This window comes from Antedon mediterranea, chromosome 1 (genome assembly GCF_964355755.1).
Source record: "Antedon mediterranea chromosome 1, ecAntMedi1.1, whole genome shotgun sequence".
Lineage (NCBI taxonomy): Eukaryota > Metazoa > Echinodermata > Crinoidea > Comatulida > Antedonidae > Antedon > Antedon mediterranea.
In genome coordinates this window covers 23,537,394-23,562,405 of record NC_092670.1, presented here as the reverse complement: position 1 = coordinate 23,562,405, position 25,012 = coordinate 23,537,394, and the positions used below count along the sequence as shown (strand labels likewise).

General features: G+C 33.6%; 1 protein-coding gene across 1 annotated transcript in view; it reads right to left on the bottom strand.

Moving 5' to 3' along the window:
- LOC140043231 (uncharacterized) overlaps window positions 1-25,012 on the bottom strand; it is a 41,479-nt gene that overhangs the window by 6,285 nt on the left and 10,182 nt on the right. Inside the window, exons 2-18 of the mRNA XM_072087750.1 lie at window positions 13,452-13,495; window positions 9,195-9,522; window positions 7,265-7,408; window positions 6,926-7,036; window positions 5,798-6,769; window positions 4,761-5,585; window positions 4,522-4,609; window positions 4,209-4,252; window positions 3,825-4,100; window positions 2,551-3,702; window positions 2,098-2,229; window positions 1,726-1,873; window positions 1,205-1,303; window positions 966-1,077; window positions 792-864; window positions 499-573; window positions 147-368 (exon numbers count right to left, since the gene is read on the bottom strand). Coding sequence (XP_071943851.1) covers window positions 147-368; window positions 499-573; window positions 792-864; window positions 966-1,077; window positions 1,205-1,303; window positions 1,726-1,873; window positions 2,098-2,229; window positions 2,551-3,702; window positions 3,825-4,100; window positions 4,209-4,252; window positions 4,522-4,609; window positions 4,761-5,585; window positions 5,798-6,769; window positions 6,926-7,036; window positions 7,265-7,408; window positions 9,195-9,492 — 4,771 coding nt within the window. The 5' untranslated portion in view covers window positions 9,493-9,522; window positions 13,452-13,495. The remainder of the gene's footprint in view (window positions 1-146; window positions 369-498; window positions 574-791; window positions 865-965; window positions 1,078-1,204; window positions 1,304-1,725; window positions 1,874-2,097; window positions 2,230-2,550; window positions 3,703-3,824; window positions 4,101-4,208; window positions 4,253-4,521; window positions 4,610-4,760; window positions 5,586-5,797; window positions 6,770-6,925; window positions 7,037-7,264; window positions 7,409-9,194; window positions 9,523-13,451; window positions 13,496-25,012) is intronic.

Below are 25,012 nucleotides of genomic sequence, written 5' to 3'. Positions count from 1 at the left end.
ATGGCTAACGCCTATTCAGGAGAGCACTTAGTTTTGTTCCAACGGTATCCCCTAAAATAGATGCTATATATGTACATTGAGAAAAGGCGCACACTAAATATAAAGTTTTTTTGCTGTTAAATAATCAAATTAAAACAATTTCTTACCATAAACTTGAGAATATTGCACTTCTGGTTTTTTAACTGGTATAGCCGAGATGTTGGACTTTGACAAAACATGATTGATGGCAGACTTCTGTACAGCTCTCTTAATCGCGTCTAAGACTACTTGATTGTCTTCTTTTACTTCTTGTGCTGTTGATGACGTTGTTGGTTCCACCGTCGTTTCCTTGGTGGAGTTACTCTTGTGCGGTAATCGTTTTGATTTGGCTAAAAGAGGATGGGAAAGAAATACACTAGGTAAACAAAATATAAGAGAAATGATAGTGAGAAATGGGCTTTGGAAAATAGGAACAACTATGTATGGAATGATTTAATAAGTGTCACCAACTTATCTCACCTTTCTCATGTGAATCTTTATAATGAAATTTATCTTTCTTTTTCTTTTTGGATTTTTGACATAAATTTGGTCCTACTGAAAAAGAAGAAGCAGGGTTAAACATCATTTATTTTTCATTTTTAAATTTGTTTTAGTAGTGTTAAATAGTAACAATACTTGGCTAATTTTTCTTCTTTAATTGCATGCGCAATATTGCCGAGACTGATTTCATGTGGTTAATGCTGATAAAGCTCTATAAGATCTTTAAAAATGATTCAGTATACACCTTTAGTAAATGTTTTTAGTTATATTACCTTTTTCTTTATCTTTAGTCAAAACCTTTTTCTTTGATTCACTTCCTGTTTTATTTAATTTGCTCTTCTTTTTCTATATAAAAACATGAAAGAGAGAATTTCATTGCTGTTATGAATCCAAAAAGTTGCTTAATGTGGAAATACAAACATTAAGACATCTGAAAAATCACCTACCAGTAATTTGGATTTGAAACATTGAGGTGCGAGGTCAAGGGACATTTGCAGTTCACGTTTGACGTCTTCAGCTGTTGAAAGGTATAGTTCAGTGGATTTTGACTTTTTTAGTCTGCAAAAAATAACAAAAATATAAAGGCTCTTCATGGAGGAGGAGTTTCTTTTTAAGTCTCGCACACTTTATTACAATATTAATAATACTGTATATATAATATTAATAGGAAAAAGTTGGCATTTACTCTGCAATCGGGAATGTGACAATTTTAGCTGCATGTTGTGAACTCGATCTTCTTTTCCTTGGTCGTCCTGGGCTCTTCTTGCTATCAACTTTCTTAATTCTAAAGACAATAGAACATCTTTGAATCTCATTTGTGTATGTAATGAGAGGACCAGTTTTAACAGTACTATACAATAATATGTGTTGGACATTTCATCACATTGCTTGTGTCCTTAGGCAAAACACTCACATTTGCCTCTCTCCACCCAGGTGTACAAATGGGTAACTGCTGGTAAGGTCAAACACAACTGTGCTAAGGCTGCATTATGGGAGTATGTTTCCATTCATGTTTAACCCAAAAATAATCAAGGTAATAAAGCACAAGGCATATGACATATTGTTATACTTCCTCATTCAGAAGTTTTGGTGAATTCTAGATCCAGGCCACGACCAAAGACGCAATATGCATAGGTCCCAAGTTGTTGCAAAGCAAAAAGCTCCCTAATATTAAAGTAGCTTTTATCAATTGCTGAAAAATCTTACTTTTTTAACTTTCTTCGTTGCAGTCTGTCCCATTCTTGTTTACGTTCTTTATATTTTCTTTGAATCTCAGCCATTTTCATCCTCATCTCGAGTTCATTTGGGTTCATGACTTCACTAGAGACATTCAGGTCATCATTGCCTAGTATTTCTATAAAATTATTAACAAATGTTAATTTCTAAAATGCATTCAATTATCAGTGAACGTTTGTAGACTAATTCAATACGTAAACCGGTTAGTCAATAAGTCAGCTGGGCATCAAGTAATCAAATCAAACAATCAATGTTATTAATTTTATAATAATACAATATTATTTGTTTATGATAAAATTACAATGAAATTAATCTCTGTATATGGTAATTGTTGTTTCTTACTTTCTTCCTCCTTTTTTAACTTTGCCATTCTCTGTTTGTAGAGTAGTTCATGGGCAGACTGTGAATCAGCTGAACTGACAGTATTACCAGTAAGCTTTTCAATTGGTTCTTCATCTTGAAAAGCTTCAGCACCTTTGGAGTTAAGAGAGAAAACTTTGCAAATAGAAAACATACAATGTTCATGGCTGATTGTTTTAATACAAGTTTCACACAACTGGTCAAAGGTCAAATAGTTTTGAGTTGAGTTCCAGGAAAGTATTTTTTTTTCACTTACTGTTCATTAACCAAGAAATTGTCTACAATATCTGAATATTTATACATCAACCATGTTAATTTTATCACAAGTTTAGTGGTCTGAAGTACGGTTCTCAATAAGTGTTTAAAATTGGAGATAGATACAATTGTTATACATAATCAAATAACATAATATTAATAATTTAAATATTTTCTTACAAAAATCAATAAACGCCTTTTGTTGTGCAACTGCACTTAAAAGTGCGATTCCTCCGAGAGAAGCCAACTGACTGGTGTTATCATTTGGTACATCTGGGGCAACCTCTGGTATGGGGACATCACTCACAGCGGCTGTTACCACATTTGTCGTGGTTTCAATATTTGGTATGCAAGCAGTAAGGTTAAGGAGGGCTTGCATAGCACACGTAACATCCTCAGATCTATCACAATCAATTTTGGTCGATTCTTGTGGAGCTACCTCTACAGGAGTTTCTTTATCAGATAAACTTTCTGAATTATTATTGTCTAATGATTTAAGTTTGTCCGATTCTGATTGATTCTCTGATTTCATGCTTAAATCTAAAGCTTGTCCAACTTGAACATTAGTTCCATCATGTACATGTGTGGACTCGGACAACGGAGATTTATGATCAGCTTGACTCAGTGAAGTATGGGTTGGTGTTCCGCCAACGTCAATGACTTCACAGTCAGAATTATCGCTCTGTTCTTTAGCAGACTTAATGTCCACCTCGACTTTGTCTTCATCCTCTGTAATAATCATTTCTGGTTCTAAATCCTTTACAGGAGTTTCTGTTGATGTCTGAACACTAATGCTTTTTACATCTGCCATGTTTTGGATACATGGTTTTCCTTTTGTCTCAGATTTAACAGAATGAGAAACTGATTTTGGAGAGGCAAGTTCGGATGCGCTGGAACCACGTGAAGAAGAAGGTTTTGGTCGATGTTTCTCATCAACAGAGATAGATGGTGATGGCACTGGTATAAATGCTCTAGTAGCTGGATCAAAGACATACTGGGTCGCTCCATGTCCTGGGTACATTGAAGGTAGGCCTAAGTGTCCAATGCCTGGTAAATAAGGATGACAATGCGTAACCTCTGCAGCTTGTTCTGGCCTATGCTCATAATCAGTTGCAAGATGGCTTCTTGATGTGTCACGTTTGTGCTGCTCTTGCCTTTCGTGAGCCTGCCTCACATACTCTAAATAGGCCTGTTGCTGGTGTTGTATAGCTACTTGGTATTCCCGATTTGCCTGTTCATGGCGTTCATGTTGTCTCATACCGTACATGTGCTGGTTCATCAGCAGAGAATGACTTGGATGTTGCATGTGTGGTGGAACAAGGTAAGGAAATGCTGTCAAAATACAATGTATAACAGTAATAATAAAAACATTAACCAGTATCAATGAAAATAAACATGGAATACACTTTATAAAATGTTTAGCTATCAAATTAATTATATTTTTTTTAACATACCACCGGCATCGATTGCTGGTACCCATAATAGCTGACCAGTCGTTGGATCTTTAGCAAGTTGCCATCCAGGTGGAGGAAGAGGAACTGGGCCCTGTGTTGAATCTCCACCAGATGGGTTGTAAGTGGCTGGGTGGGTGGATGGTAGTCCATAGGCACCCCCGGGAAGGTAGGTAGGCCGTGTAGCTGCCATTCTGGAGTACCAGTGGTGATCTGCTGTCAATGAAGGTGTTGAAGCATCTGATTTTACCAATGAACTTCGCCTATAATCCTCACCACCTTTCAGTTAGAAAAGAGGAGAGTTAAAAAATGTGATAGATGGACGTAAATGAATTAATTGTAAATCTTAACTAAAAATAATTTGTAAGAAATAATAAATAATTTTACCTGTTATAACTAAGTTTGATCCCAGTCTGTTGTTTGAGTGCGGTCTGAAAAAGTCAACATTATCATGCCGTAAACAGTCAAATTCATATAATAAAAATAAATTTTATTTAAGAATGTTCCTATTTACAAGGGTTAAAGAACCCCTGAGTAAAGTTGAGTAACTATACAACAGACAATCTTGTCAATATTTAAATCATTAGGGCATAGCTATTGATAGCTGGTGATAGGTATGGCAGGATATATACTTATTCATATAAGAAGAAAGGATAATTAATTTTATACACTTTGGTCAACAATACAATTGAGAACTTACTTAGAAGAAGGTCTTTCATTCTTTCTACTATCAGCACTGATTGAGTCAACACTGGATGGTCTTGATCCCAGAAGTAAGTTGTATTTTGCTGAAAATAGTAAAGTCAAATGTTTAGAGAATGTTTATTTCAAAGTAAATGATTGAAAAATATCACAAAAGAAATTGCAGAAGACTACTAGGCATTGGAGAGAATTTCTGTAACAAGCTACACCATGCCAAATAGAACAAAAAATGTATACCTCTAGATCGTGAGCTACCAGATTCAGAATCTTTGCTGCCATGCCTCTTCTGTGCAACAGCTATTCCAACAGGAGGTGGTGCCTTGCCACTGGGTGTAGACCTGCCTTGTTGTGAACATTCTAAGCTTTTTGGTCCAATTTTAACACCAGCAAACTCATTTTTTCTACTAGGATAGTCCTCCAGGATGTTTTTGGAAGTTTTGCTAGAGTTATCGTCACCAGACTGGTGGTGAATCCTGCCACTAACTTGTTTCGAGTTTTTAATGTGTTGGTCCTTTGGCGAGTGTTTGGTAACTTCTAGTGTTGTTGGCTCTTCAATCTTGTCAATTTTAACAGTTTGCTTTTCTGTCGATGCCGTTGGTTCTGTACAGAGATTTATAACATTGGCATGTGGACCAGTTTTTTCAACTTTTACAGAATGTTTTGACTGTTCATTCCCTGTCTGCTTTGGAAATAACTGTGAGTCACTTTTAGTATCATTTTTCTGTTCAACTTGGTTCAAACTATCTTTGGTTTCAGTAAACAAAGTCTTACAAGGATTTCCTTTTTCTCTTTTAACAGTTACCTTGTTTTGATCAACTCCAGAAACAAATGAATTAGGTTTTGGTTTGCCTTGTATTGAACCAGAGCCAAACGATGGAATGTAATCACCCATTGCAGGAATGAATGTTGTGGCATGCACCTTGGTTCCGTCTTTGACAACTCCGCGATGGGATTCTCGTTGGACAGTTAAACAACCTGTGCCATTAACGTAAAGAGGAAGACTTGTGAGGGAAGAAGATTGAGAGGGATTGGCTGTAGATAATTTATTTTGACCAGAAGAAACTAAAATGAATGAAAATAAAATAATTAAAATGATAATAAAACATCAAAGGAAAATAATAAAGAAGAACTTTTAAAAAGTTTTAAAAAGAAAACCATACAAAAATCCAACAAGACATTTACAAATTTGTTGTTGATAATTTAGCTAGTAATTGCTCTGATGATACCTCTATATTTCAAATATATACATCTGATAATATGGCAAACATATTTACCTGTATATTTTGAAGTTTTATAGCAAGCTGATGAGTTTGAGTTGTGTATGTGTTTTGATAAACACTCCATAGAAGAACATGTTGAAGTTGAAATACTTGATTTATCTTCTTTTACAGGATTTTGAGAAAGTTGTTTGTTAAGCACAGATTCAGGATTGAAACCAGCATCAACTGGTGATATAGTTGAAGCACAGAGCGTGGTCGGCAAAGGCTTATCACCTTTAGACGTTGGTATTACGGCTACAAATTTAATAGGTTCTGTCATAGCCACTGTTTCTTGCGTTGATGTATGTGACTTTTCATTTGTTGAAAGTTCAACAGAATTAACTGCTTCCTTTTGCTCACTGCAATCCTTTGCTACGTTTTCAACAAACTGCATATTCTTTTGAACCACTTCAGGAACATATTCTGAAATCTTATCTTTTTTCTGTACACAATCTTTGGCAAACATTTTCTTACTATCTATTGACACTTGTTTAACTATTTTTATATCTTCTGTTATATCTTTATGAATACAATCCATTTTTTCCATATTTTTATCATGTATCGTTTCTGATACAGTGATTGTTTCACCTTCTTTGGTTGTGCTTATATTCTCTATAATTTGGTTTGATACCTTATTTGCATCTTTTGAAACATTCGGTGCTTTCTGTTCAGTTTGAACAATTTCCCTCAGCTGCATATCGATGTGTTCGCTTACTTCTTGCGACGACTTAGTTTTTTCTTGACTTAATTTCAACTTTTGCTTTTGATTACCCTGTGCTTTTGAAGTGTTTTCTTTTGGTTCAGTTTTATCACTTTTCTTTTTATTACATTCATTTGCCTTTTTATTTCTCTGTTCAGTTTTACCGATATGTCCTTTAGTTTGCTCTTTGTGACGTTCATCTTTTGATTTGTCATCGTGGTGGTAAAATGGCAGGAGATCTCCATGTGACGGTGGTCGTATTAAGGACGGAAGATTGGACTCAGTTCCTTAAAAAGTGAAACAAAACACAGAAGAAAAATTAGTTTGAATACTTACTAAAATAGATTTAAAAAGAAAAAAGAAATGTTGCCTGTAAGTGGAAAGTCTTTCCTAAACAAAGTACTATAGGCCTCTTTCTGTTTTTAATTTTTTTGTGATCTTACCAATTCTTGCCGGAACATGTGCTAGAGAAGAAAGAGCATCTGGAGCTGGTGGGTGAAGTGCTGTCAGAGGAAGGTATGGATGGTAAAACGGTGGATGAAATGGGTGCAAACCTGAAATAAAATAGACACAGTATCCAAAGATAAACAAATCATCAAACAACAACAAATCACTTTTCTTTATAGATATTATTATCATAACATCAAAATTCTACAGCTACTATTCTTAACAGCATCAACATTATTACAATTAACCATGGTTACCGTCATCATCACAGCAGCATTTTTTAGTTTTCAACTCTATCATTTTCTTAAAGAAATTAAAGAAAACAAAAAACAAACCTTCTGGAGCATGAGGCCAATAGTGTGATGTCAGGGGTAAGGAATGTGGTGATGGTTGTCCAGACTCTGTTTGGTGGTTTTTAAATGCTTCAGGTGATCGACTATGCGGTAGAAAACTAGAAAGACATGATGCATAGCTACTACCTATAGACGTAAATTAAGAAAATTACTTGTAGTTTAGTGCAATGTTATTTTAAAGATAGTAGTGGTAATGTTTCAGTTTTATTATACGGACTGTCATATTCTGTGCTTGTTGAAGAGAAGAAGACACTCAATGGTGTTATCTTACCACATACAAAAAACGAAATGTCATTAAGTCATCTGAAACTTTTCTCAGTGGGCTTCAAACATTCTAACTTTTTTTTTAAATCAATGATTTTGCCATGTCTATGATTCTGCTTAAGTCAGTTTTTAAAATTATCTAACTTTTTTTTCTTAAATAGTGACGTCATTTTATAAGATAAAAACAACTAGTGTGATAAATAAACATTCAAACAACATAATAAAAATGCTATAGAATTGACTATGTTTGCAATAGTCCAAGTGAAATTTTGTGAGACTTTTAGAGTCAAGTATACCAACGAATAGAGGGCGCTAGCCTATTTAAAAAACACTATACCACCAGCTCACCAGCTTTATAACCGTTACAATTGGACAATGAATAGAGGGCGCTAGCCTATTTAAAAAACAATATACAGTACCAGCTTTATAATTAATTATAATATCTGGAATGAATTTTCAAACTCAACTATCAATAATAAACTGTATTATGTTTTAGTATCAACAGCTATTCCTCTACCTAATGAAGTAGAGCAGATTTTTGATAGATGTTGTAAACTTTATGTCAAGAGAGCTTGGAAGAAAAGATCAGAAATTAAGCATGTTCAATCTTTATAGTAGATTAAGACCTGTATTACTGAATATTACCAGTTAAATTGTTATTTTGGTGGAGACTTTAGTTAGTTAATGTTTATGAATTTTTTTTTTTTTTTTTACCATATTTGTTTAGTTAAGTTTATGAATTTGTAACTTTACTTAAGAACGCACCAATTGTCATTGATTTAGTGCCACCGATTTAAAGGTGTAAGTTCAAATAAATAAATAAATAACCATTACAATTAGATAGAGGGCGCTATATAAAAATATCTCTTTTGTGTCTCTACTGCTTATTGCTTATTGTTGATAAATTACTGAAAAAAATGACAATGCTGTGGGTATCAGTGGCTGGATGGATCTCAATGGAGATATATTCTGTGCTTGTTGAAGAGAAGAAGTAATAATATATGTATTATTTTTACAAAACGTCAACAATATCTGAATATCATCGACAGAAATAGAGTACAGTAACTCCGATCTGCACACTGCAAACATGCATCCATCACAGTGCGTTTTGCAAGTATGACATCTTAAGCTCAGGCATGCATCATGAATATTCATGATATATGCACGCCCTCTATAGTTCTGCCTTAACCTAATAGGAAATATAATGCGACCCGGAGTACCGATGATCTTATGCGTTTTTTTGTTTTGTTTTTTTTTTTAGTGTGTGTGTGTGTGTTTTTTTTCTCCCAAAAATGCGACCACGACTGTCGTAAGGATTATGATTGATCATACCAGATATTCTGATTCATGTAGCCTGCTGACAACCATTCAATTCAAGTCGTCCATTAAATGTCGCGATTAACACTGATCATCATTATATGAACTGACAAGTGACGAATCCTGTTTAAATAAAACACTGCAAGCCTGTCGTCATGTTGTAAAATAATGAATAGACTTTGATAAATCACATCCCCTTTTGGTGTTTATAGAAGACGGTGAGTCATTGGTTGTTTAAACACAGCATGTTTTTAAAGGGAAAATCTGGTTCGCCGTATGACAATAATTAAGAGGTATAGAGCAACTTTAAGTTATGTATAGGCCTACCCACCTGAACTTGCTCCTGGCAGAGTCTGCGGTGGAGCAGGGAAACATTTCCCTGGGCCTTGAAAATGTCCAGGTAAACCAGACATCTGACTTTGAACCGCTGCGGGATGCGTTGGTGGTAGAGGCGAAGAACGCATGCACCGATGAGACGAACCTAGGTTGTGGTATATTGCACCTAGGTGGTGCTGGAGACCTCCAGTTCCATGAGTTGATGGGGGTGCTGCCATGGACACAGGCGGATTAAAATGTGAATTTGGCCCCAGATAAACCCCCCTATCATCAAGTACTGGACGTGTGTCCATTTCTACACCTGCTACGTCCACATTGCTATTCTGAAAATAGAAAGCAACGGTAAATGAGAAGAGATTACGAATATAAATATCAGTATTGTTACTAACAATATTTTAATAACATAAAATTAACACATAAAATGAATGTAAACATCGCTAAGTATTAGTTTTATGAAACAAAAATGCACGGCAACGTCACTACTGCTGTATTTGTTTTTATTTAGATGTGTTTTGCAATAGGAAAGTTGATTTTCTTTCCTAATTCAGCTTAGTTTTCTGGATTTATTTGCAATATTTGACGCATTTCTTAATATAATATTAAAACCCCGTTTGCAGGAAAACTATACGAATAGCGATACAGTTGATTTCAAGTACAAATTAGGTCACACCCGGTCATTGACATAAGCCACAGTCTTATCCAATCAAAATGTGATTATCATTTCCCGTTTACACCGTCTGGTCTATATTTTTCTGAACGATTTTGAAAATAAATAAGACTATCAAAGAAATATTATTAACGATGAGAAAAATGAACGAAAAAAGGCCTAATATAGATTAGTGTAACATTTTAAGCGATTAAAAAAGATCTTCTTGCACGCGATAAACCACGTGTAGAGTTGATTGAAACACATTAAATATAATGGCCTCCGATGTGAAGGGATAAAAACTAGGATGCTGGAAAAGAATAAAAGTCTTCAATTCAAGTTTACCAAAATTTCGTTGACAATTGTAGTTATTTTTAAAATATTCTTAAAATAATGTTTGTTGCACAACTAAACACCAGCTTCAGAGATTATCTTTTCGTTCATCGAGTTAACTCATGGAGGTATCTCCATGGTTAACTTGTCGTTAGCGGGTTGAAATATGACGTATACGACATGTGTAAAAATTAAGTATAAAATAGTGTCAACGCTCGATAATTTCTATATGTTGACCTCTAGACAATTTTATACTCATACTGTCCTCTGTCGGATGGCGTACATATTTTAGTTACAAGAAATTATCGTTGTGCCTGGTCGACGTATGTTTAGGCCTAACTCGTTTATTGCTTATACTGTACTGTATTTTAAAAGAGACACATGGTTGATAAATTAATACGCCTACGGATATCGTTAATGGATGGATGTAAAATGCTGGTTATGACACCCAAATTGAACTTTCTCTTATGGCGTGCCAATTGACGTTTTTAGTTTGGAAAGAAATAAAGAGTCGCATGCAGGAAACAGAAAGATACATAAATTATGATTCAAAAACACGTCTTCTAAATTTTACGACATCTAAGTATAGTATTTCTCTTTCATTGATTTAATCAGTGAGATATAAATCTCCCTGGTTTAATTATAAGCCATTATTTCCTATTGTAAATCAGGGGGCATACACTCGTGATTGTTGTCATTTGTCCGCGTCTCATACTTATATATTGTATGATTTGATTTGAATTGAATTGAGGTCTACTTATTTCCTAATGTGACTCCGCAGGACACCCACTCTCGTGATTGTTGTCATCGAATGTGCTTTGGCGTCCCATACTTGTATTAATGTATGATTTAATGTGAACACTAATTGCCCTGTAACTCGGTAGGACACACACTCGTGATTGTCGTCATCGAATGTGCTTTGGCGTCCCGTACTTGTATTAATGTATGATTTAATAAAACACTTGTTTGCCTTGTAACTCTGTAGGCCACACAGTCGTCATTATTGTCATCAATGTAAATACACTTCAGTTGTGCCCGTATGCTGCCAATATGAAACAGAAGCAGAATGTCATATCGACTAGGCCTACTTATACGACTTTAACTTACTTATACACATTATTCACATTAGGCCTAGAAACAGTCCCAACATATTTGCTTCAGACTTGAACGCTATTCTTTATTCGTTCTTTTTTATGTTGGATAGATACTATACAGAACATATACGGTAATACTAATATATTACAAATTTCGACAGATTATTCTACAATTAATTATTACAAAATAATTCCACGATCATATGTGCGACAGTACATACGATCGACGTATACCCTATATACACAGTGCACACTGTATGCCTGCACTGGGATGGAAATATTAAACATAAAACCGTCATTTTGCCAAATGTGTAGATTTCCAAAACTTAAATTTAATATTGTTATCAATTTTGCTTCCTCATAAAGAGATAACAAGTAGCCTAGAGAAATGATGAACAGAACCAAATTTGTTCAGAAAATAAACTAATATATAAATTAGATTATATTTTGCAAATGGGTAAGCTCAAATAATTATTATTTAAGGAATGTGAGATAGATAAACGGAATAGAAATGTTATGTTATCGGTTTTTATCAATATTGATTCATTCGTAAAGAATGCAGAATAATCAAACATCATCACGCTCTGGTGAGGCGATTAATAATGTTTCTGTGTCAGGATATTTTTCATTTCTATGATCTTAAAGCAATGGCGTTTAGGCCTAAGTCCTTTCTTAACCATACCTTCAATTATAAGCCAGGGAAGAATGATACCCATAGGTTCGTTCCCGATACGAAGTGAATGGGCCATGACTCGCATTATTGTTTTAAAATAATAAATAATGTTTCAAACAAGTTCAGCCATAACATTCTTCTTATTTTCATCTTCTTTCCACATTTAAATGTTGTTGAAGTTGAAAGATACACACACAGGTTACTTAATGCAGTCTGGTGATTTCCAATATTAATTTAAATTATGTACAATCTGGTCGTTTTAAGATGAAAGTATATAATAGCAAATTCTTATCATTTCCGTTTTACTCAAAATTAGATACAACGTAATGTTCAAACATACAGTACGAATGATCCATTTATTATAAGATAATTGTCAACAGTCAAGTTAATTCCAAATTCATTTGAGTAATCCAAACAAATTGTCTGATTACTGATAATGAGATCTTTCGAGAAAGCGCTCTAAATAGAATATATCATTTGAATTTCTTAACTAAAAACAATGTGTTTATCTAAAGTTTTTAAAAACATATATTCAAGAAAAGTATACGATTAATTGAAAAAGATAATTATTCTTTTATACAAAAGAACTGATCGGGATCGCGAAGATCTGCGCGCTTTTTCAAGTTTAGAAGTTTTTAAACTGAAAATACAAAATCATTGTTGCGGTTATATTCAATAGTTTTGGGACTTAGTTCGAATGCAAATGACTAACTTACAGAAAAGGTACTAGATCATTTGACCATACTTTTATAATCCCGAACACCAAAGCTGGATAAATCGATACAGAATCGTTTCAACGTCTGCTTTAGTAAATGCCGCCTGTTCAAAATAAATTGAGCAGAAGCATTGCGAGCGGAAATACCAAAGTTGTTTCCTTTCTTACCGAGTGTTTCGATTTCGATTCAGAAATGAGCATCAAAATATAATGGTTTTAATATAATTCTAGTTATTCTGTCGGACGGATTATAATATTAACATATTATAGCATACTCATGTTTTACAATAATGTATAATATAAAATGAGTCATCAGTAATATCATAAATAAATATTAAATATTAGAAACTATGTTTCTATAATTACTTTACCATTTTCCACAATTCTTCACAATCATCAAATGATAACTGAATCCGACTATAAAATATTCATAACTACTAAACAATTTATAATCATAAAAGGATGCTTAAACTGAAATTAATAAGCACAGTAATCAACAATCGATTTGCAAGTGGGTTATTTATTTTCATTTACTTACAGTAAAACAGACTAAACATAATCATCTACAAAGAGTTTTCCAGTTTGCTCGTTATACACATTTTTGCTATTGTAGGTACCGTACTGTGTTGTACAGAGAAAATTGTAAACTACAACCTTGAACGGAGTGTTTATGCTTGTTAATACTCAATGTTATAATATTATTATATAAACAAAAAATGAATAATTATTAATTTTTTAGCTGTTCAAATTCCGAAAAGTACTTAATTATAAATAAACGGACAGCAACTTACCTTGTTTTAGCATGGACTGACTAATTCCTAAATTGTAGAAGTTCCTAAAATAAGAGAAACAAACATGTTAAACAGTGGCATACTGTACATTAATTAATTATAATAACATTAATTAAATTATTATGTATAGCTGACTTTACAGGTTACAAATATCAATAGTAAATGTATTGGTAGATAAAAATGGAAACAATCTAATAATAATATTAATAATTATTAATACCATTTTGAAGATAATCCTTCAGAATTCAAATTTCCAATTCAAACTACAGGTAACGCACATAGTTTCAAAATGTATTCAATTTATTAACAACATTGTGGAGATTGTTCTTAATATGACTGTTCGCTTTGAAGAAAATTCAGTAGTATATTTAACATTTCCAAATTTGTGTTAAAATTACATCTGAAGCAACATACATATTAACATGGAAAATTGTATTTTGTCGATTTGGTCATTGACATTGACTATACATGTGCTGCCGATAAACAACACAGACGTAGCCTACTTATTATACATTATAAATAATGCCTTGGTCACGAATACACACATCAAATAGTATAGAGTACTCAAAATGTACGCATAACTCGTATATTATTAAAGATGAGCCGAAATGGAATATCGTGACAAATGCATCATATATTTTGTGGCGCCTCGGCTGTAGATTTACACACAATACGATGCACTTGGGAGAGGTGAGGGTTTCCAATACGCTGAATACACAAGGCTGCAGATTTACATGTTTATGCTGACGTTAAAAACCTGCTGATCTAATTCGAATACAAAATATGTACTGTTTTAATACGCTAAAAATACTGCATAATTATTCGTCAGACAATCACGCGTTTAAACTCTGAAAAGGGGGCCGGCACTTTTTTCACGACGCGTCTAATCGTGCCATTTCTGTCCCTGTGTGACGCATATACGTGTTATAAGTATGATGTAGATGAACCGGTACGTAGGAATGTGGGGACGAGAGTGACTAGGCCTACTGACCGTACAAGGCCCCAGGTCACAGCTGGTATGACAAAAAACTTCCGTTAAGGGACGGGGCTCATCCGCGAGGGATGATTTAAGCATTTGATGGATCACGTATCTTATTTAACTAAAGTAGGTAAGTGGTGAGTAAGTTGTCGATTGTTAAATCTTTTCGCGCGTGCGCTATGCTCATATCTCTCAAAGATGAAAATAACATGTCACGACGTTGTATTGAGTGTTTTCTATTCCAAGTTAATAAAGAATTGTTGTACAACCTTTTGAAGTTTAATGTTCTGCAGATAGTATTATATACTAAAAAAATATGCCTACTTCAATAAATGACATAATTTTGGCTTAATCTCAAAATAAAGATGACGTAATTTGTATTCTATTCACGATCCCACATGTGATAATTCCCAATTGTCGACTTATAATATACAGTAGGTATTGTTCTCAATCTCCACTAACGATAATACATGATGAAAGTGGACTAATTACAATAAATGACGTTATCAGGCATAGGCCTAGACCTGTGAGGAAATATGAATGGAGACCATCTGAGTATTATACACAAGTAAAACCATGCAGTGAATTCCTTTTGACATCCGTTATCAGTGAAATCGAATCTAAATTGAATTTGTATGCGTTGATTGAGGAAAATAATGTTTTAGAAAATTGATTTCAAGTCAACGATTATAAAAATCAGAAATTGTGTTGTTTATTATTGATTCCCTTTGTAGGCCTATCTGGATTGGATGTGATTCCGAGCCGAGCGACCGTAACATTTTATACAACATTATATGTTGCTTCATGTGAACGTTATCTTTGTCGAAGAAAAGGTTTCTTAAAATAGGCCTATTAATGTTAATAATAAAATCTCTGTACAAAAACGAAAGGATGATCGTTTACTGTGGTTTTCCGATTATTATTTTATACAATTGAATCATATAAAGGCGCGTTGTCTCTTCCATTAACTTACTGGGGTACTTTAATTGGTCAAAACATGTCGAACAACCGATATAATATCTAGGTGATAAATTCCATGTCAAACATTGCCTCATTCAAGTACTATACTAACAAGGTAATTCAAAATGAAATCAGGAACTCTGAAGTTCAATCAAATAACCAAATCAACATGCGTTATCGTAAACTAGTAAACCGGCATTATTAGAAACATATTTTGTAATAAATAAACATACGTGATTCAATGGTCGTGATGGTTTATGAAAATTTCAGAGGTCCCCTGAGCATGCTCAGCTGTACGCTAATGTTTATTCATATCGCCAAGGGTACACGCTAACTGATTCGGAGGGAATCGAGCAGGCAAGTTCAAATATTGTGGTTATACAACAAAATTAATAACATTACAGTAAAGTCCTTTTAATTTCTCCAATAACAGACAGCCCCGCCTACCTGATGACACAAACGGGACTATGTCAACTATAAGCGTGTTTATAATTAGGATTATGAATACTACCTACAGTATAACGCCACTCCAAATTGTTTCTCTGGAGATATTGGTTATTGGTTAATTAATTGCCTTGTTAAGTTTTAAAAGAACATTTTCCATAACGTTGGCGTTCGGGTATTGCTTTGGCAAGCGAAATAAACGATAAATCAATTCTGTATGTATTGAAAATAGTACCGTACTGTGTATAGGCCTATACATACTTAGATATATTAGAAAGAAACTGAATGTAGGCCTACAAAATGTATCCATGAGTTACTTCAATTCACGTTGAGACACAGTACTGATGTTTAATCTAAGTATCCGAAATTATTAGGGCTTACCTATCCATTTTTAACATACAACTATTTCTGTCTTGTTATGTATTTTAAGCGGGTTTTTTCTAGCGTAATTATATATCTTTCTTGAATGTTCTTTTAATAATATTTTGCAAGCGTTCCACCATACGTAAGACCTACCTCAATGTTTAATGAATAAATAATTGAGTAGCAACTAACAACTGGCTTTCCATGGTGGTATCTACGCTTTATATTCATTGCATTATGATCATATAATCTTCAAACGTGTTCCGATACTAGCTTAGTCACGAACGTAATCTCAATAGGTAATTTCTTCTCTGCAATTGGTGTGTTTGAAATAACACGTTTTAAACTCTGTGGTATAGAGGTATGAACGCCAGGCTTGTGCTCTGGAGGTTGTAGGTTCGATCCGACCCCAGAGTTACTTGCGAAATGTACTCATAATTTCAATTACGTCAGAGTAGGATAAACATCTGACTAATTAACATTATGAGTGACTTATTCTTTATAATCGAATTTTGATCAACTTATTAAATACCGGTAATTAATAATAAAATGCTAAATGTATACGTATTTAATATTATAACGTAGTGTTATTATCAATATAATATTATATTATCGTTTTCCATTTTAAAAACCTTTATCATTACACATGCGGTTCTAGGTTCTGGCCCCCTTCAACTAGTTCGAATGTTTACACAAAATCCTCTTATTTTACATGTTACCTTTGAAATCTTAACACGAACCCTGTCACCCTACATTTAAAAGAAATGGTATACTAAGGCTCTGTGTTTGGAGCACTATTCTGTACACTTATTATTTTATTTATGATCAGAATTTGATTTTATAAATTGTTTATATGAAGACGAACGGAAACCGGTTTCAATAATGTATATTTGAACGTCATACAAATATAAATTGTTAAAGGCGATGGCCTTGTTTGACTTCCAGCCGTTTTTTCAATGTAAAGTATACAACAGTTCCATTTTAACTGATTCGTGTATGACGCAAATTGAGATCTCTGCTGTATTTGAAGAGAATTTAGCGTAGCGTTGTTTAATTTCGCATAAATACATAATAAATACATCTATGGTCGTTGGAGTAATCCATACAGTTGCATCGATAGTAATTTACTATATATACATTTTGTGTGTAAATTTCGTTTTAATAGCGGATATTATTAAGGCTTGTTAAACCATGGAGAAAAATCCTATCCTATCGGGATGTTGTGTATAGCTCCTAGCATCAAGTACAAACAGTCGATGAAAACAAAGGTTCCTAAGTACATTTTAGGTTTCATAATATTCTGGAATAGCGTATACTCTATTTTTTTTAAAGCATCATGACAAACAATTACAATAGGCCTACACAAAATAACATATCTTAATAACCTTTTAAAAAATATATAGGGCCTAAGTTAACCTAATCTAAATGTTGTGTTTTTTAAGAAACCAATGGCCCTCATTTCTAAACTTAAGTATATAGCCTAATATACTAATAATAAATATTTTCGTGCGTGAGAAGATTTTTATAAAGCTGAAAAAGGGTTCTATCACACGATTGATTAATAGTCTTTTTAATCAAACACCATGTGACCCACAATCGTCCAATCAAATTACAAAAATATATTTATTTAGGCGTGTTATAAAACACTTTAATCCTAAGTATATCAATCTTCGTTTCTAAAATAGATTTTATTTTTTATATTGCATTCTTAAATGGGCAAATGAGCCGAGTCTAATAACATCTGTAGGCAAATTTACTAGTGTTCAACATCCATGGAGACTGGAAGTAAACACATCCGCCTACAAAAGCTAACATTGAAAACGTGTGACATTACGTGTGTATGGTCTGCTTATTACGTCTTACTCGACGCATACACGAACGCATGTACAATATACATGAAATAATAGTTGTACTGTACAAAACATGTCAATAATTATTACCTGAAGCTTTGTCGGAGCCTGGGGTTACATGAATGATACAATACTGAACAACAATTGGATCTAAATGATTAAATGTGTTTACAACGAACAAACGCAAATAATTTAGCTGCTTCTACCGACAAGGATAAAACAGATTGACTATTATTATGATAAATACAATGCAATAAAAGTTGCATTGTTAACAAGACAATTGAAGATTGATGACAACGCATGGCTCCTCACAATCGTCTATTCGCGTTGGTAGTACGACGCATTTTGTCGACGGCCATTTGCCTCAATTTACATTACATCAAATTGTACGCTTTAATTCTCTTGGTTGTTCAAGGTATGGCACATGGCAATCACAAAGATTTTAATGACGATTTCCAGAACCGATAGCTAACGTTGGAAGAGATGTCCCAAGTCTGTAGTTAGTGTCTTTTATGTTTTTTCAGCGTTTCAATTAGTGTCTGAAACTAAGATTAAGTATTATACTATGAAACGTCAGATGTGCCAAAAAAGTTACATTTTAACCACTATTAAGTCAAAATGCAATCTAGAACATAGACTAGATATATCATCAGCTCAGTCACTAAACGCTACAAGGTTGACCATCCCAAAGTTTGTTGAATGCTGTGTCCAGACAGCCTACATTTCTTAGGTCCAGGAGGTCGTGAAATACAAGACGATATCACTGTCCCCGAGAGAAGCAAATCGGATGAAAATGAAGGCATTTATAGACACTATCTCTATCACCAAAAATGTATATCACAATTTTGAAGGCACGGAACATTCAAATCATACTTATATCATGACTACAAAATAAACTTCGACTTTTTAAAATCAATCATATTTTAAAGTATTCATAAAAATAGAAACACAACTACTGTAATTATGTGTTGAATAATATTAACAGGTGTGTTTTATTATCGTAATTATTATCAATTCACCTTTCGCTTCTCAATAATAACAACTTGGATATGTCGGTATATATTGCCTGGACCGCTTGTTACAGATATATGATAAAATAACACATTTAATAGGCTAGGTTTGTTGTTTATTTAAATTGCATATTTTCAGTGTACTATCAAGTTTGTCATATCCGTCCATGTAAACTGTTTATATTTTTAAACATACAGTGGCCTACTGAATATAAAAGCATGCACAGATACCTCCATTTTCACATACAGTAGACCTTATTATTTGCTCTATAGGCCTATTCATTACTCAAACATCCTTTGTAACAAGATGTCCAATCGCTATACACAATAAAACGTATACATATATATTTATATGCAGTGTCACAGAAGGTTTAAAATAACTTGTACTTATAGCATGGTACGGTCACGCACTGTACGCTAGGTTTTAAAAACTTTGACTTATTTGTATATATTATTTTCAATTGAAAAAATATATATTTCAGAGAATTGTTCATCAAATTATATTCGGGTAACATAACCTTTGACCGTTAACAAACACGTTCAATGAAAAACAGAGAATAAATATAAAATATTGAGACCTCATAAATATAACGAGCATTCGAATTGTTTAATAATCGAGGCTTCCGTTTTAGTTTTAAAATACCGATATTAGATTACTTGATATAATAGATTTCCTAATTACAATAATAACAACTACAGACTGCCATGGATATACAATATTAAATTTGAATTCACAAGGTAAAATATTGCATTCACAATTATGAAATGCCTCAGTGTATAAGACCCCGTATTGCGTCTGTAATTCCATTCTAAGATTATATACATTAATATCGTTAATGAAATATAAATCTTTTTACACTTGTCACGTACAGTGACAACAATATATGCATGTGCATATAATCCTTGAAATAGGAGGGGGAATAGGAATTGTGATAGGTGTTGAGAAGCCTTTAAATAATATATAACATAATATTTCAGGGCCTTCCAAAAAGATTCACCCACCCGGAGATTACGAAGCTGCTTCTTTCTATAATTTAAAAGACTCAACCACAAAGTTGAATCATGGTGAGACGACAATATAATATTACTGTACGTCATACATAAATATATATTACAATAACCACTAGATGAATGGGACAGTATCTTAGGGCATGAGAAATTAAATTCTATGAACTCAAGTCAGTTGTAACCTTTATGGAAGTCATTTTCTTTTGCTTCTGTTCTCTTTATCCATCTACGATCTTGTGAAAGTGAAATGGTTGTGAATACAAAACAATTAATAATTGAATGGCATAGTGGTAATTATACAATTATCCAGTAAAACCCTTCCTTCGGAATCATATTTAAGAGGACATATTTCCGTGAAACGAAGGATGGCCATATCATGTTTTAACACGGCCACCCCTATTCAGACACCCATGCATTTTCTGGGGTCTCGAAGATGTCCATTAATAATAATAGGGGCCCTACTTATATCTTTCATCACGAGCCAGCTGACGATTGCCATAATTCAGTGTGTTTTAAATAGCTTGCACGTATTTTCAGCTCTTACACGAGTATGTCCAGTGATATACAGTACAAATAAAACGTCAACAATGTAAACAAAGTGCAGAAAAGCAAGTTCTACGTGTAAAGAATGTCAAACCATTAAAATGTCTTCGTGTTTGACATTTACTGCAATGTATTATCGGTAAGCTTTAATATTCGTAAGTGTCGAAAACAATACAAAAAAAAACTGTTTTTACCGGAATGTTATTTCTGCGTTTTTACTGTAAAATGTTAGCCAAAAGAAAGACATGTAATTTACCTAGGTTTCGATGTTCTTATTTTACTAAAAATTTCAAACGATATTAATTAATAACTACCCTTATAAAATAATGCATTATCTCACCATGAGTTTCGGTCCTGTTTGGGATCTACTATGACCGTTCGTGCATGGTCTCACTGTATCAAAACGATTCCCTTGAGCCTAACTTGCATACTGTCATTTATAGAAATGATGTGTTAAGGTGTGTGTGATTAGGTACAAATTAGTCCTGAACAAATCCCCAACGGTATAATTAGTTCGGTTCACTAGAACTTTTAGAATCCAGCCATTGTCCACAGGATGCAACCAGAACAACACCGCAGGATTTCAAGCAGCCTTCCAAGTAAACTAATAATGTCATTATTTCAATCAGCCAAGCTAAAGATACTGAACACGATGTGTAAGCACTTACAATAAACCGACAAAGGCAGGCGTTAATATTGTTTAATACATAGAAAGTCGGCTCTTGTAGGCCTAGAATGCTCAGAATTTAGCTTAAATTCCAGAATTAGTTTTTAAGCCTAACAGACACGAAAAATACCGTATACAAACAAGATGACGATTTAGTTTCTAAAAACAAAACACCTTATATCGATTGAATCCTTAGTCTAATTATTACGTAATTTCTAAAAAAAGAAGTCAGTAGCCGAATCTGAACTAGTAAATCATGAAAACACGTGACTGGTCGATTATTCTTATTATTTATTCATAATATCTACGCTAACGAACACTAGAACCATTTCATAAATAGGGCCTAGCCAACAGTAATGGTTTAACAGCAACTTTTCACGCAAGTCGAGATATTACGAGGAAAAGCATCAGAATTGCACTACAGTACTGTATACCGAAAATAGACTGTATGTAGACTTGCTATTGGAAAAAAGATAATATTTTGCCATACATCACGGCGTTTCATAGGTATACAATGCATGCGCTTTGTTGGGGCAAGTCTATGGCCAGAGTCGGAACTCTTTCATTCTTTCTTTTTTCGTGTAATAAAGTATGGTTCGCGCGAATTGGAATCCCTCAATATTGATTTGGTCAGTTTGGTTTGTGAGACCAAACGCAACAGAACAAAACAATATAACAAGTCGGTGTTGTAGTTGTGCACCTACACTTTTTTAACGAAATATTAACAGCAACAATAATAAACAATAAGCAGTCTTGTGACATCATCAAGGTTTGTTCCAATTCTGAAACATCACGAGGTATTAGGAAAGGTGTTGACTGTTGGGCAAAACATGGGGGATCAATGTTTTAGGACACATTTGATTTTGTTTTCATATCGAGCGGAACTAAGAACATTTCGATTTTGCAGTGATTCCGTTAGGACCAAATGAAAAACTGAAATACGCCTTCATTTTCAGAGAAATTGGCTTGTGTCTATAAATAATTAATCCAGATAACCTAAATTACAATATTTTATAAAAGAAAACCATGACACTAAGTATTTATGTAAGTATAGGTACATTGCATCCATCGAACCGAGTTAATGGAACATCTGTACTGTATACAGTCTTTCTTTACAAAATGCAAATGCAATAATTTAAATTGGCCTCCAAATGTAAAGTGTGTGCAATAGATCGGATACACAGGACGAATATAACCAATTTGAATGCTTTTCCAAGGAATAGTGCAACGTCCATTAATGAAATACTCAAAATGTACAAGGATCTAAGGAATAATTTAAAAGAAAAAATATAATTTTGAAATATATAATACATATATCATTGAAAGCGATCTTATATAAAAAGTGGCAGCCCACGTAACCGGATTATCATATGACTAGAGTATGCGTGATATCGGCATCAAATGGGAATGAACAAGCAGCGATTTAGATACGGAGTGTTTAAACATTACAACGATAATGGCCGATATAAAACACAGCAACAATGTACAAGTACAAATAATCTTGCTATCATACAGTACGATATGATATAAATGATACTATACGCCTAACATTGAAATATAATCTTGCTAATTAAATAAAGTAGAGTACGGTTAGGTTTATTTCGTTATGTATTAATTATATCATATTTATAGAGCCACTCATGTTGCGTGATTTTATCTGAATATGAACCATATCAAAATGGTGGCGGTGGCCTCTTTAAGCTCAGGTACAGGCATGAATTTTAAATATAATATTTGGTTAATTGTACATAAATCAAATATTTGTAACAGAAATCAAGACGAAAAAACATGAATTTTCCTTAATATGGTCAAATACAAAATTTGGCCAAATTCTTCCATAAAAACCAGGAAGACTTTTTTTCAGTAGTTAGGTAGTTAACCTAATGTAATAACATGTCTGGTCACTCCCTAGAAGGTGAAAAAAGATGGTGGATATACAGTGGATAATTTTTGATATAGCATGAAAATAAAAATCTGAAGTTGAATAAAAATACCAGAAATGTAATATTCAAGTTATATTACCTATATTTAGTCATCTGATAACATTTTTTACCACACTATTTATTTTTCATAGCTTTTAAAATGCCTCTCTATTTACAAAATTTGTGTACAAAAGAATAGAGATTTCACTGTGTAATTTGAACTATCCCCTCACTGATAAGAAAGTGCTTATTTTCAACAAGCTCGTGTAACACAAATAAAATCCCAAAAATTATGAAACATAGGGGAAACTATAGATCGATAATTATTGGAATGTATGATCAATAGAAATTTTTTGACCGCACCTGGCCTTTAAAACCCATCGCGCACGGAACGAGACAGTGTTTATGGACAAAAGCTAGAAATCCGAATGAACGAAGGAAAGCTAAGCCAACTGACAAAAAATCAACGTATGGCAATAATACTTTCTTATATTTGCTTAATATGAAGTTCGGCATGTTATTAGAATTCCCTTTTCAGGACGATCCTCATTTCCGAGCGTTTTGTAATTGGGTGAAAAAAAGGAAAATACCGTTACAGTCAACTAAACATATATGTTTACATGTACTTCACATATAAACACACTGACATGACACCATTCTCATGATGATCAATAAGATAATCTTCCCAAAAAAATCTCAATGTTTTTTATAGGACGCGGTATACCGCAAACATACACAACACGTGATATACGGTGCTTTGGTATGTTCCGGGATATGATAATACATACGATATGACACATCTGTATTGAATTCTGTCGTTTAAATGACTTTACTAACATTTCATTGGACCGATTTTAAATAAAGACGAACCGAAATCATCAAGACGTTTTATTTGAGGTTATTATGCATATCCAATACTGCCATTTGTCTGTACCAACAACAATAAATTTGGATTGTATTGTATGAGGATCTACTGAACATGCGTAATAAACACGGTAGAGAGCGATCCCCTTTACATGGTCGTGGGTTCGATTCTTTCATGCCAGTGACAAGGTAGACTTCACGTCATACAAACCTGGTTGTTGACAGTACATCTCTCATCGGCGTTTCCGTCATAACCGATACATCATTCAAACATTATTCGATAAATTCAGCAGCAAGCTTGTTTGCACATTAATAGACAGGCAACTCATTCAACGACCTCAGTCTTTCCCATAATGCTCCCTCTCAAGTATGATTACTTGCAATAAAAGCACCGCTCTCAAATAAACGCAACTAAAGCCTACAAAATCTTCTACGTGTTGCCGCACTTAATCTATCATTTTACGATATTGTTTTCCATAAAATTATATTTCGTAAAATTATATGGGGCGACTTTTTCTCATTCTCACAGATTTCCTCATCTTTATCGTTTCAAATTAATTAATTAAATTTCAGTATATTACCGGGCGGTTTAGAATTAATGTTCTTTGCCTGATTTGTTTATATATATAAAAGTATATATTGCATGCGCAAATGAGCGTAGTTTTTTTTCTAATAACGGGGGCAGCATAATATCAGTACCAATCGTCTTAGCTATAAAGACTGCGTATAACAATGTGTTCATTTTTATATTGACTGTATATAACAGTAAGTATGACCAAAACAATAGACAGTTATAAGATAAACATTGACAAACGTGTTTGACATAAGATAATAACAATATGGTAATTCATTTTACTTTTTATAGGCCTACATGTTAAATAATTTACCTACACTTCTATAGTTTTCCAACATGAACGAATTCAACAGGCACTGTGATTCAATTCAATGGAC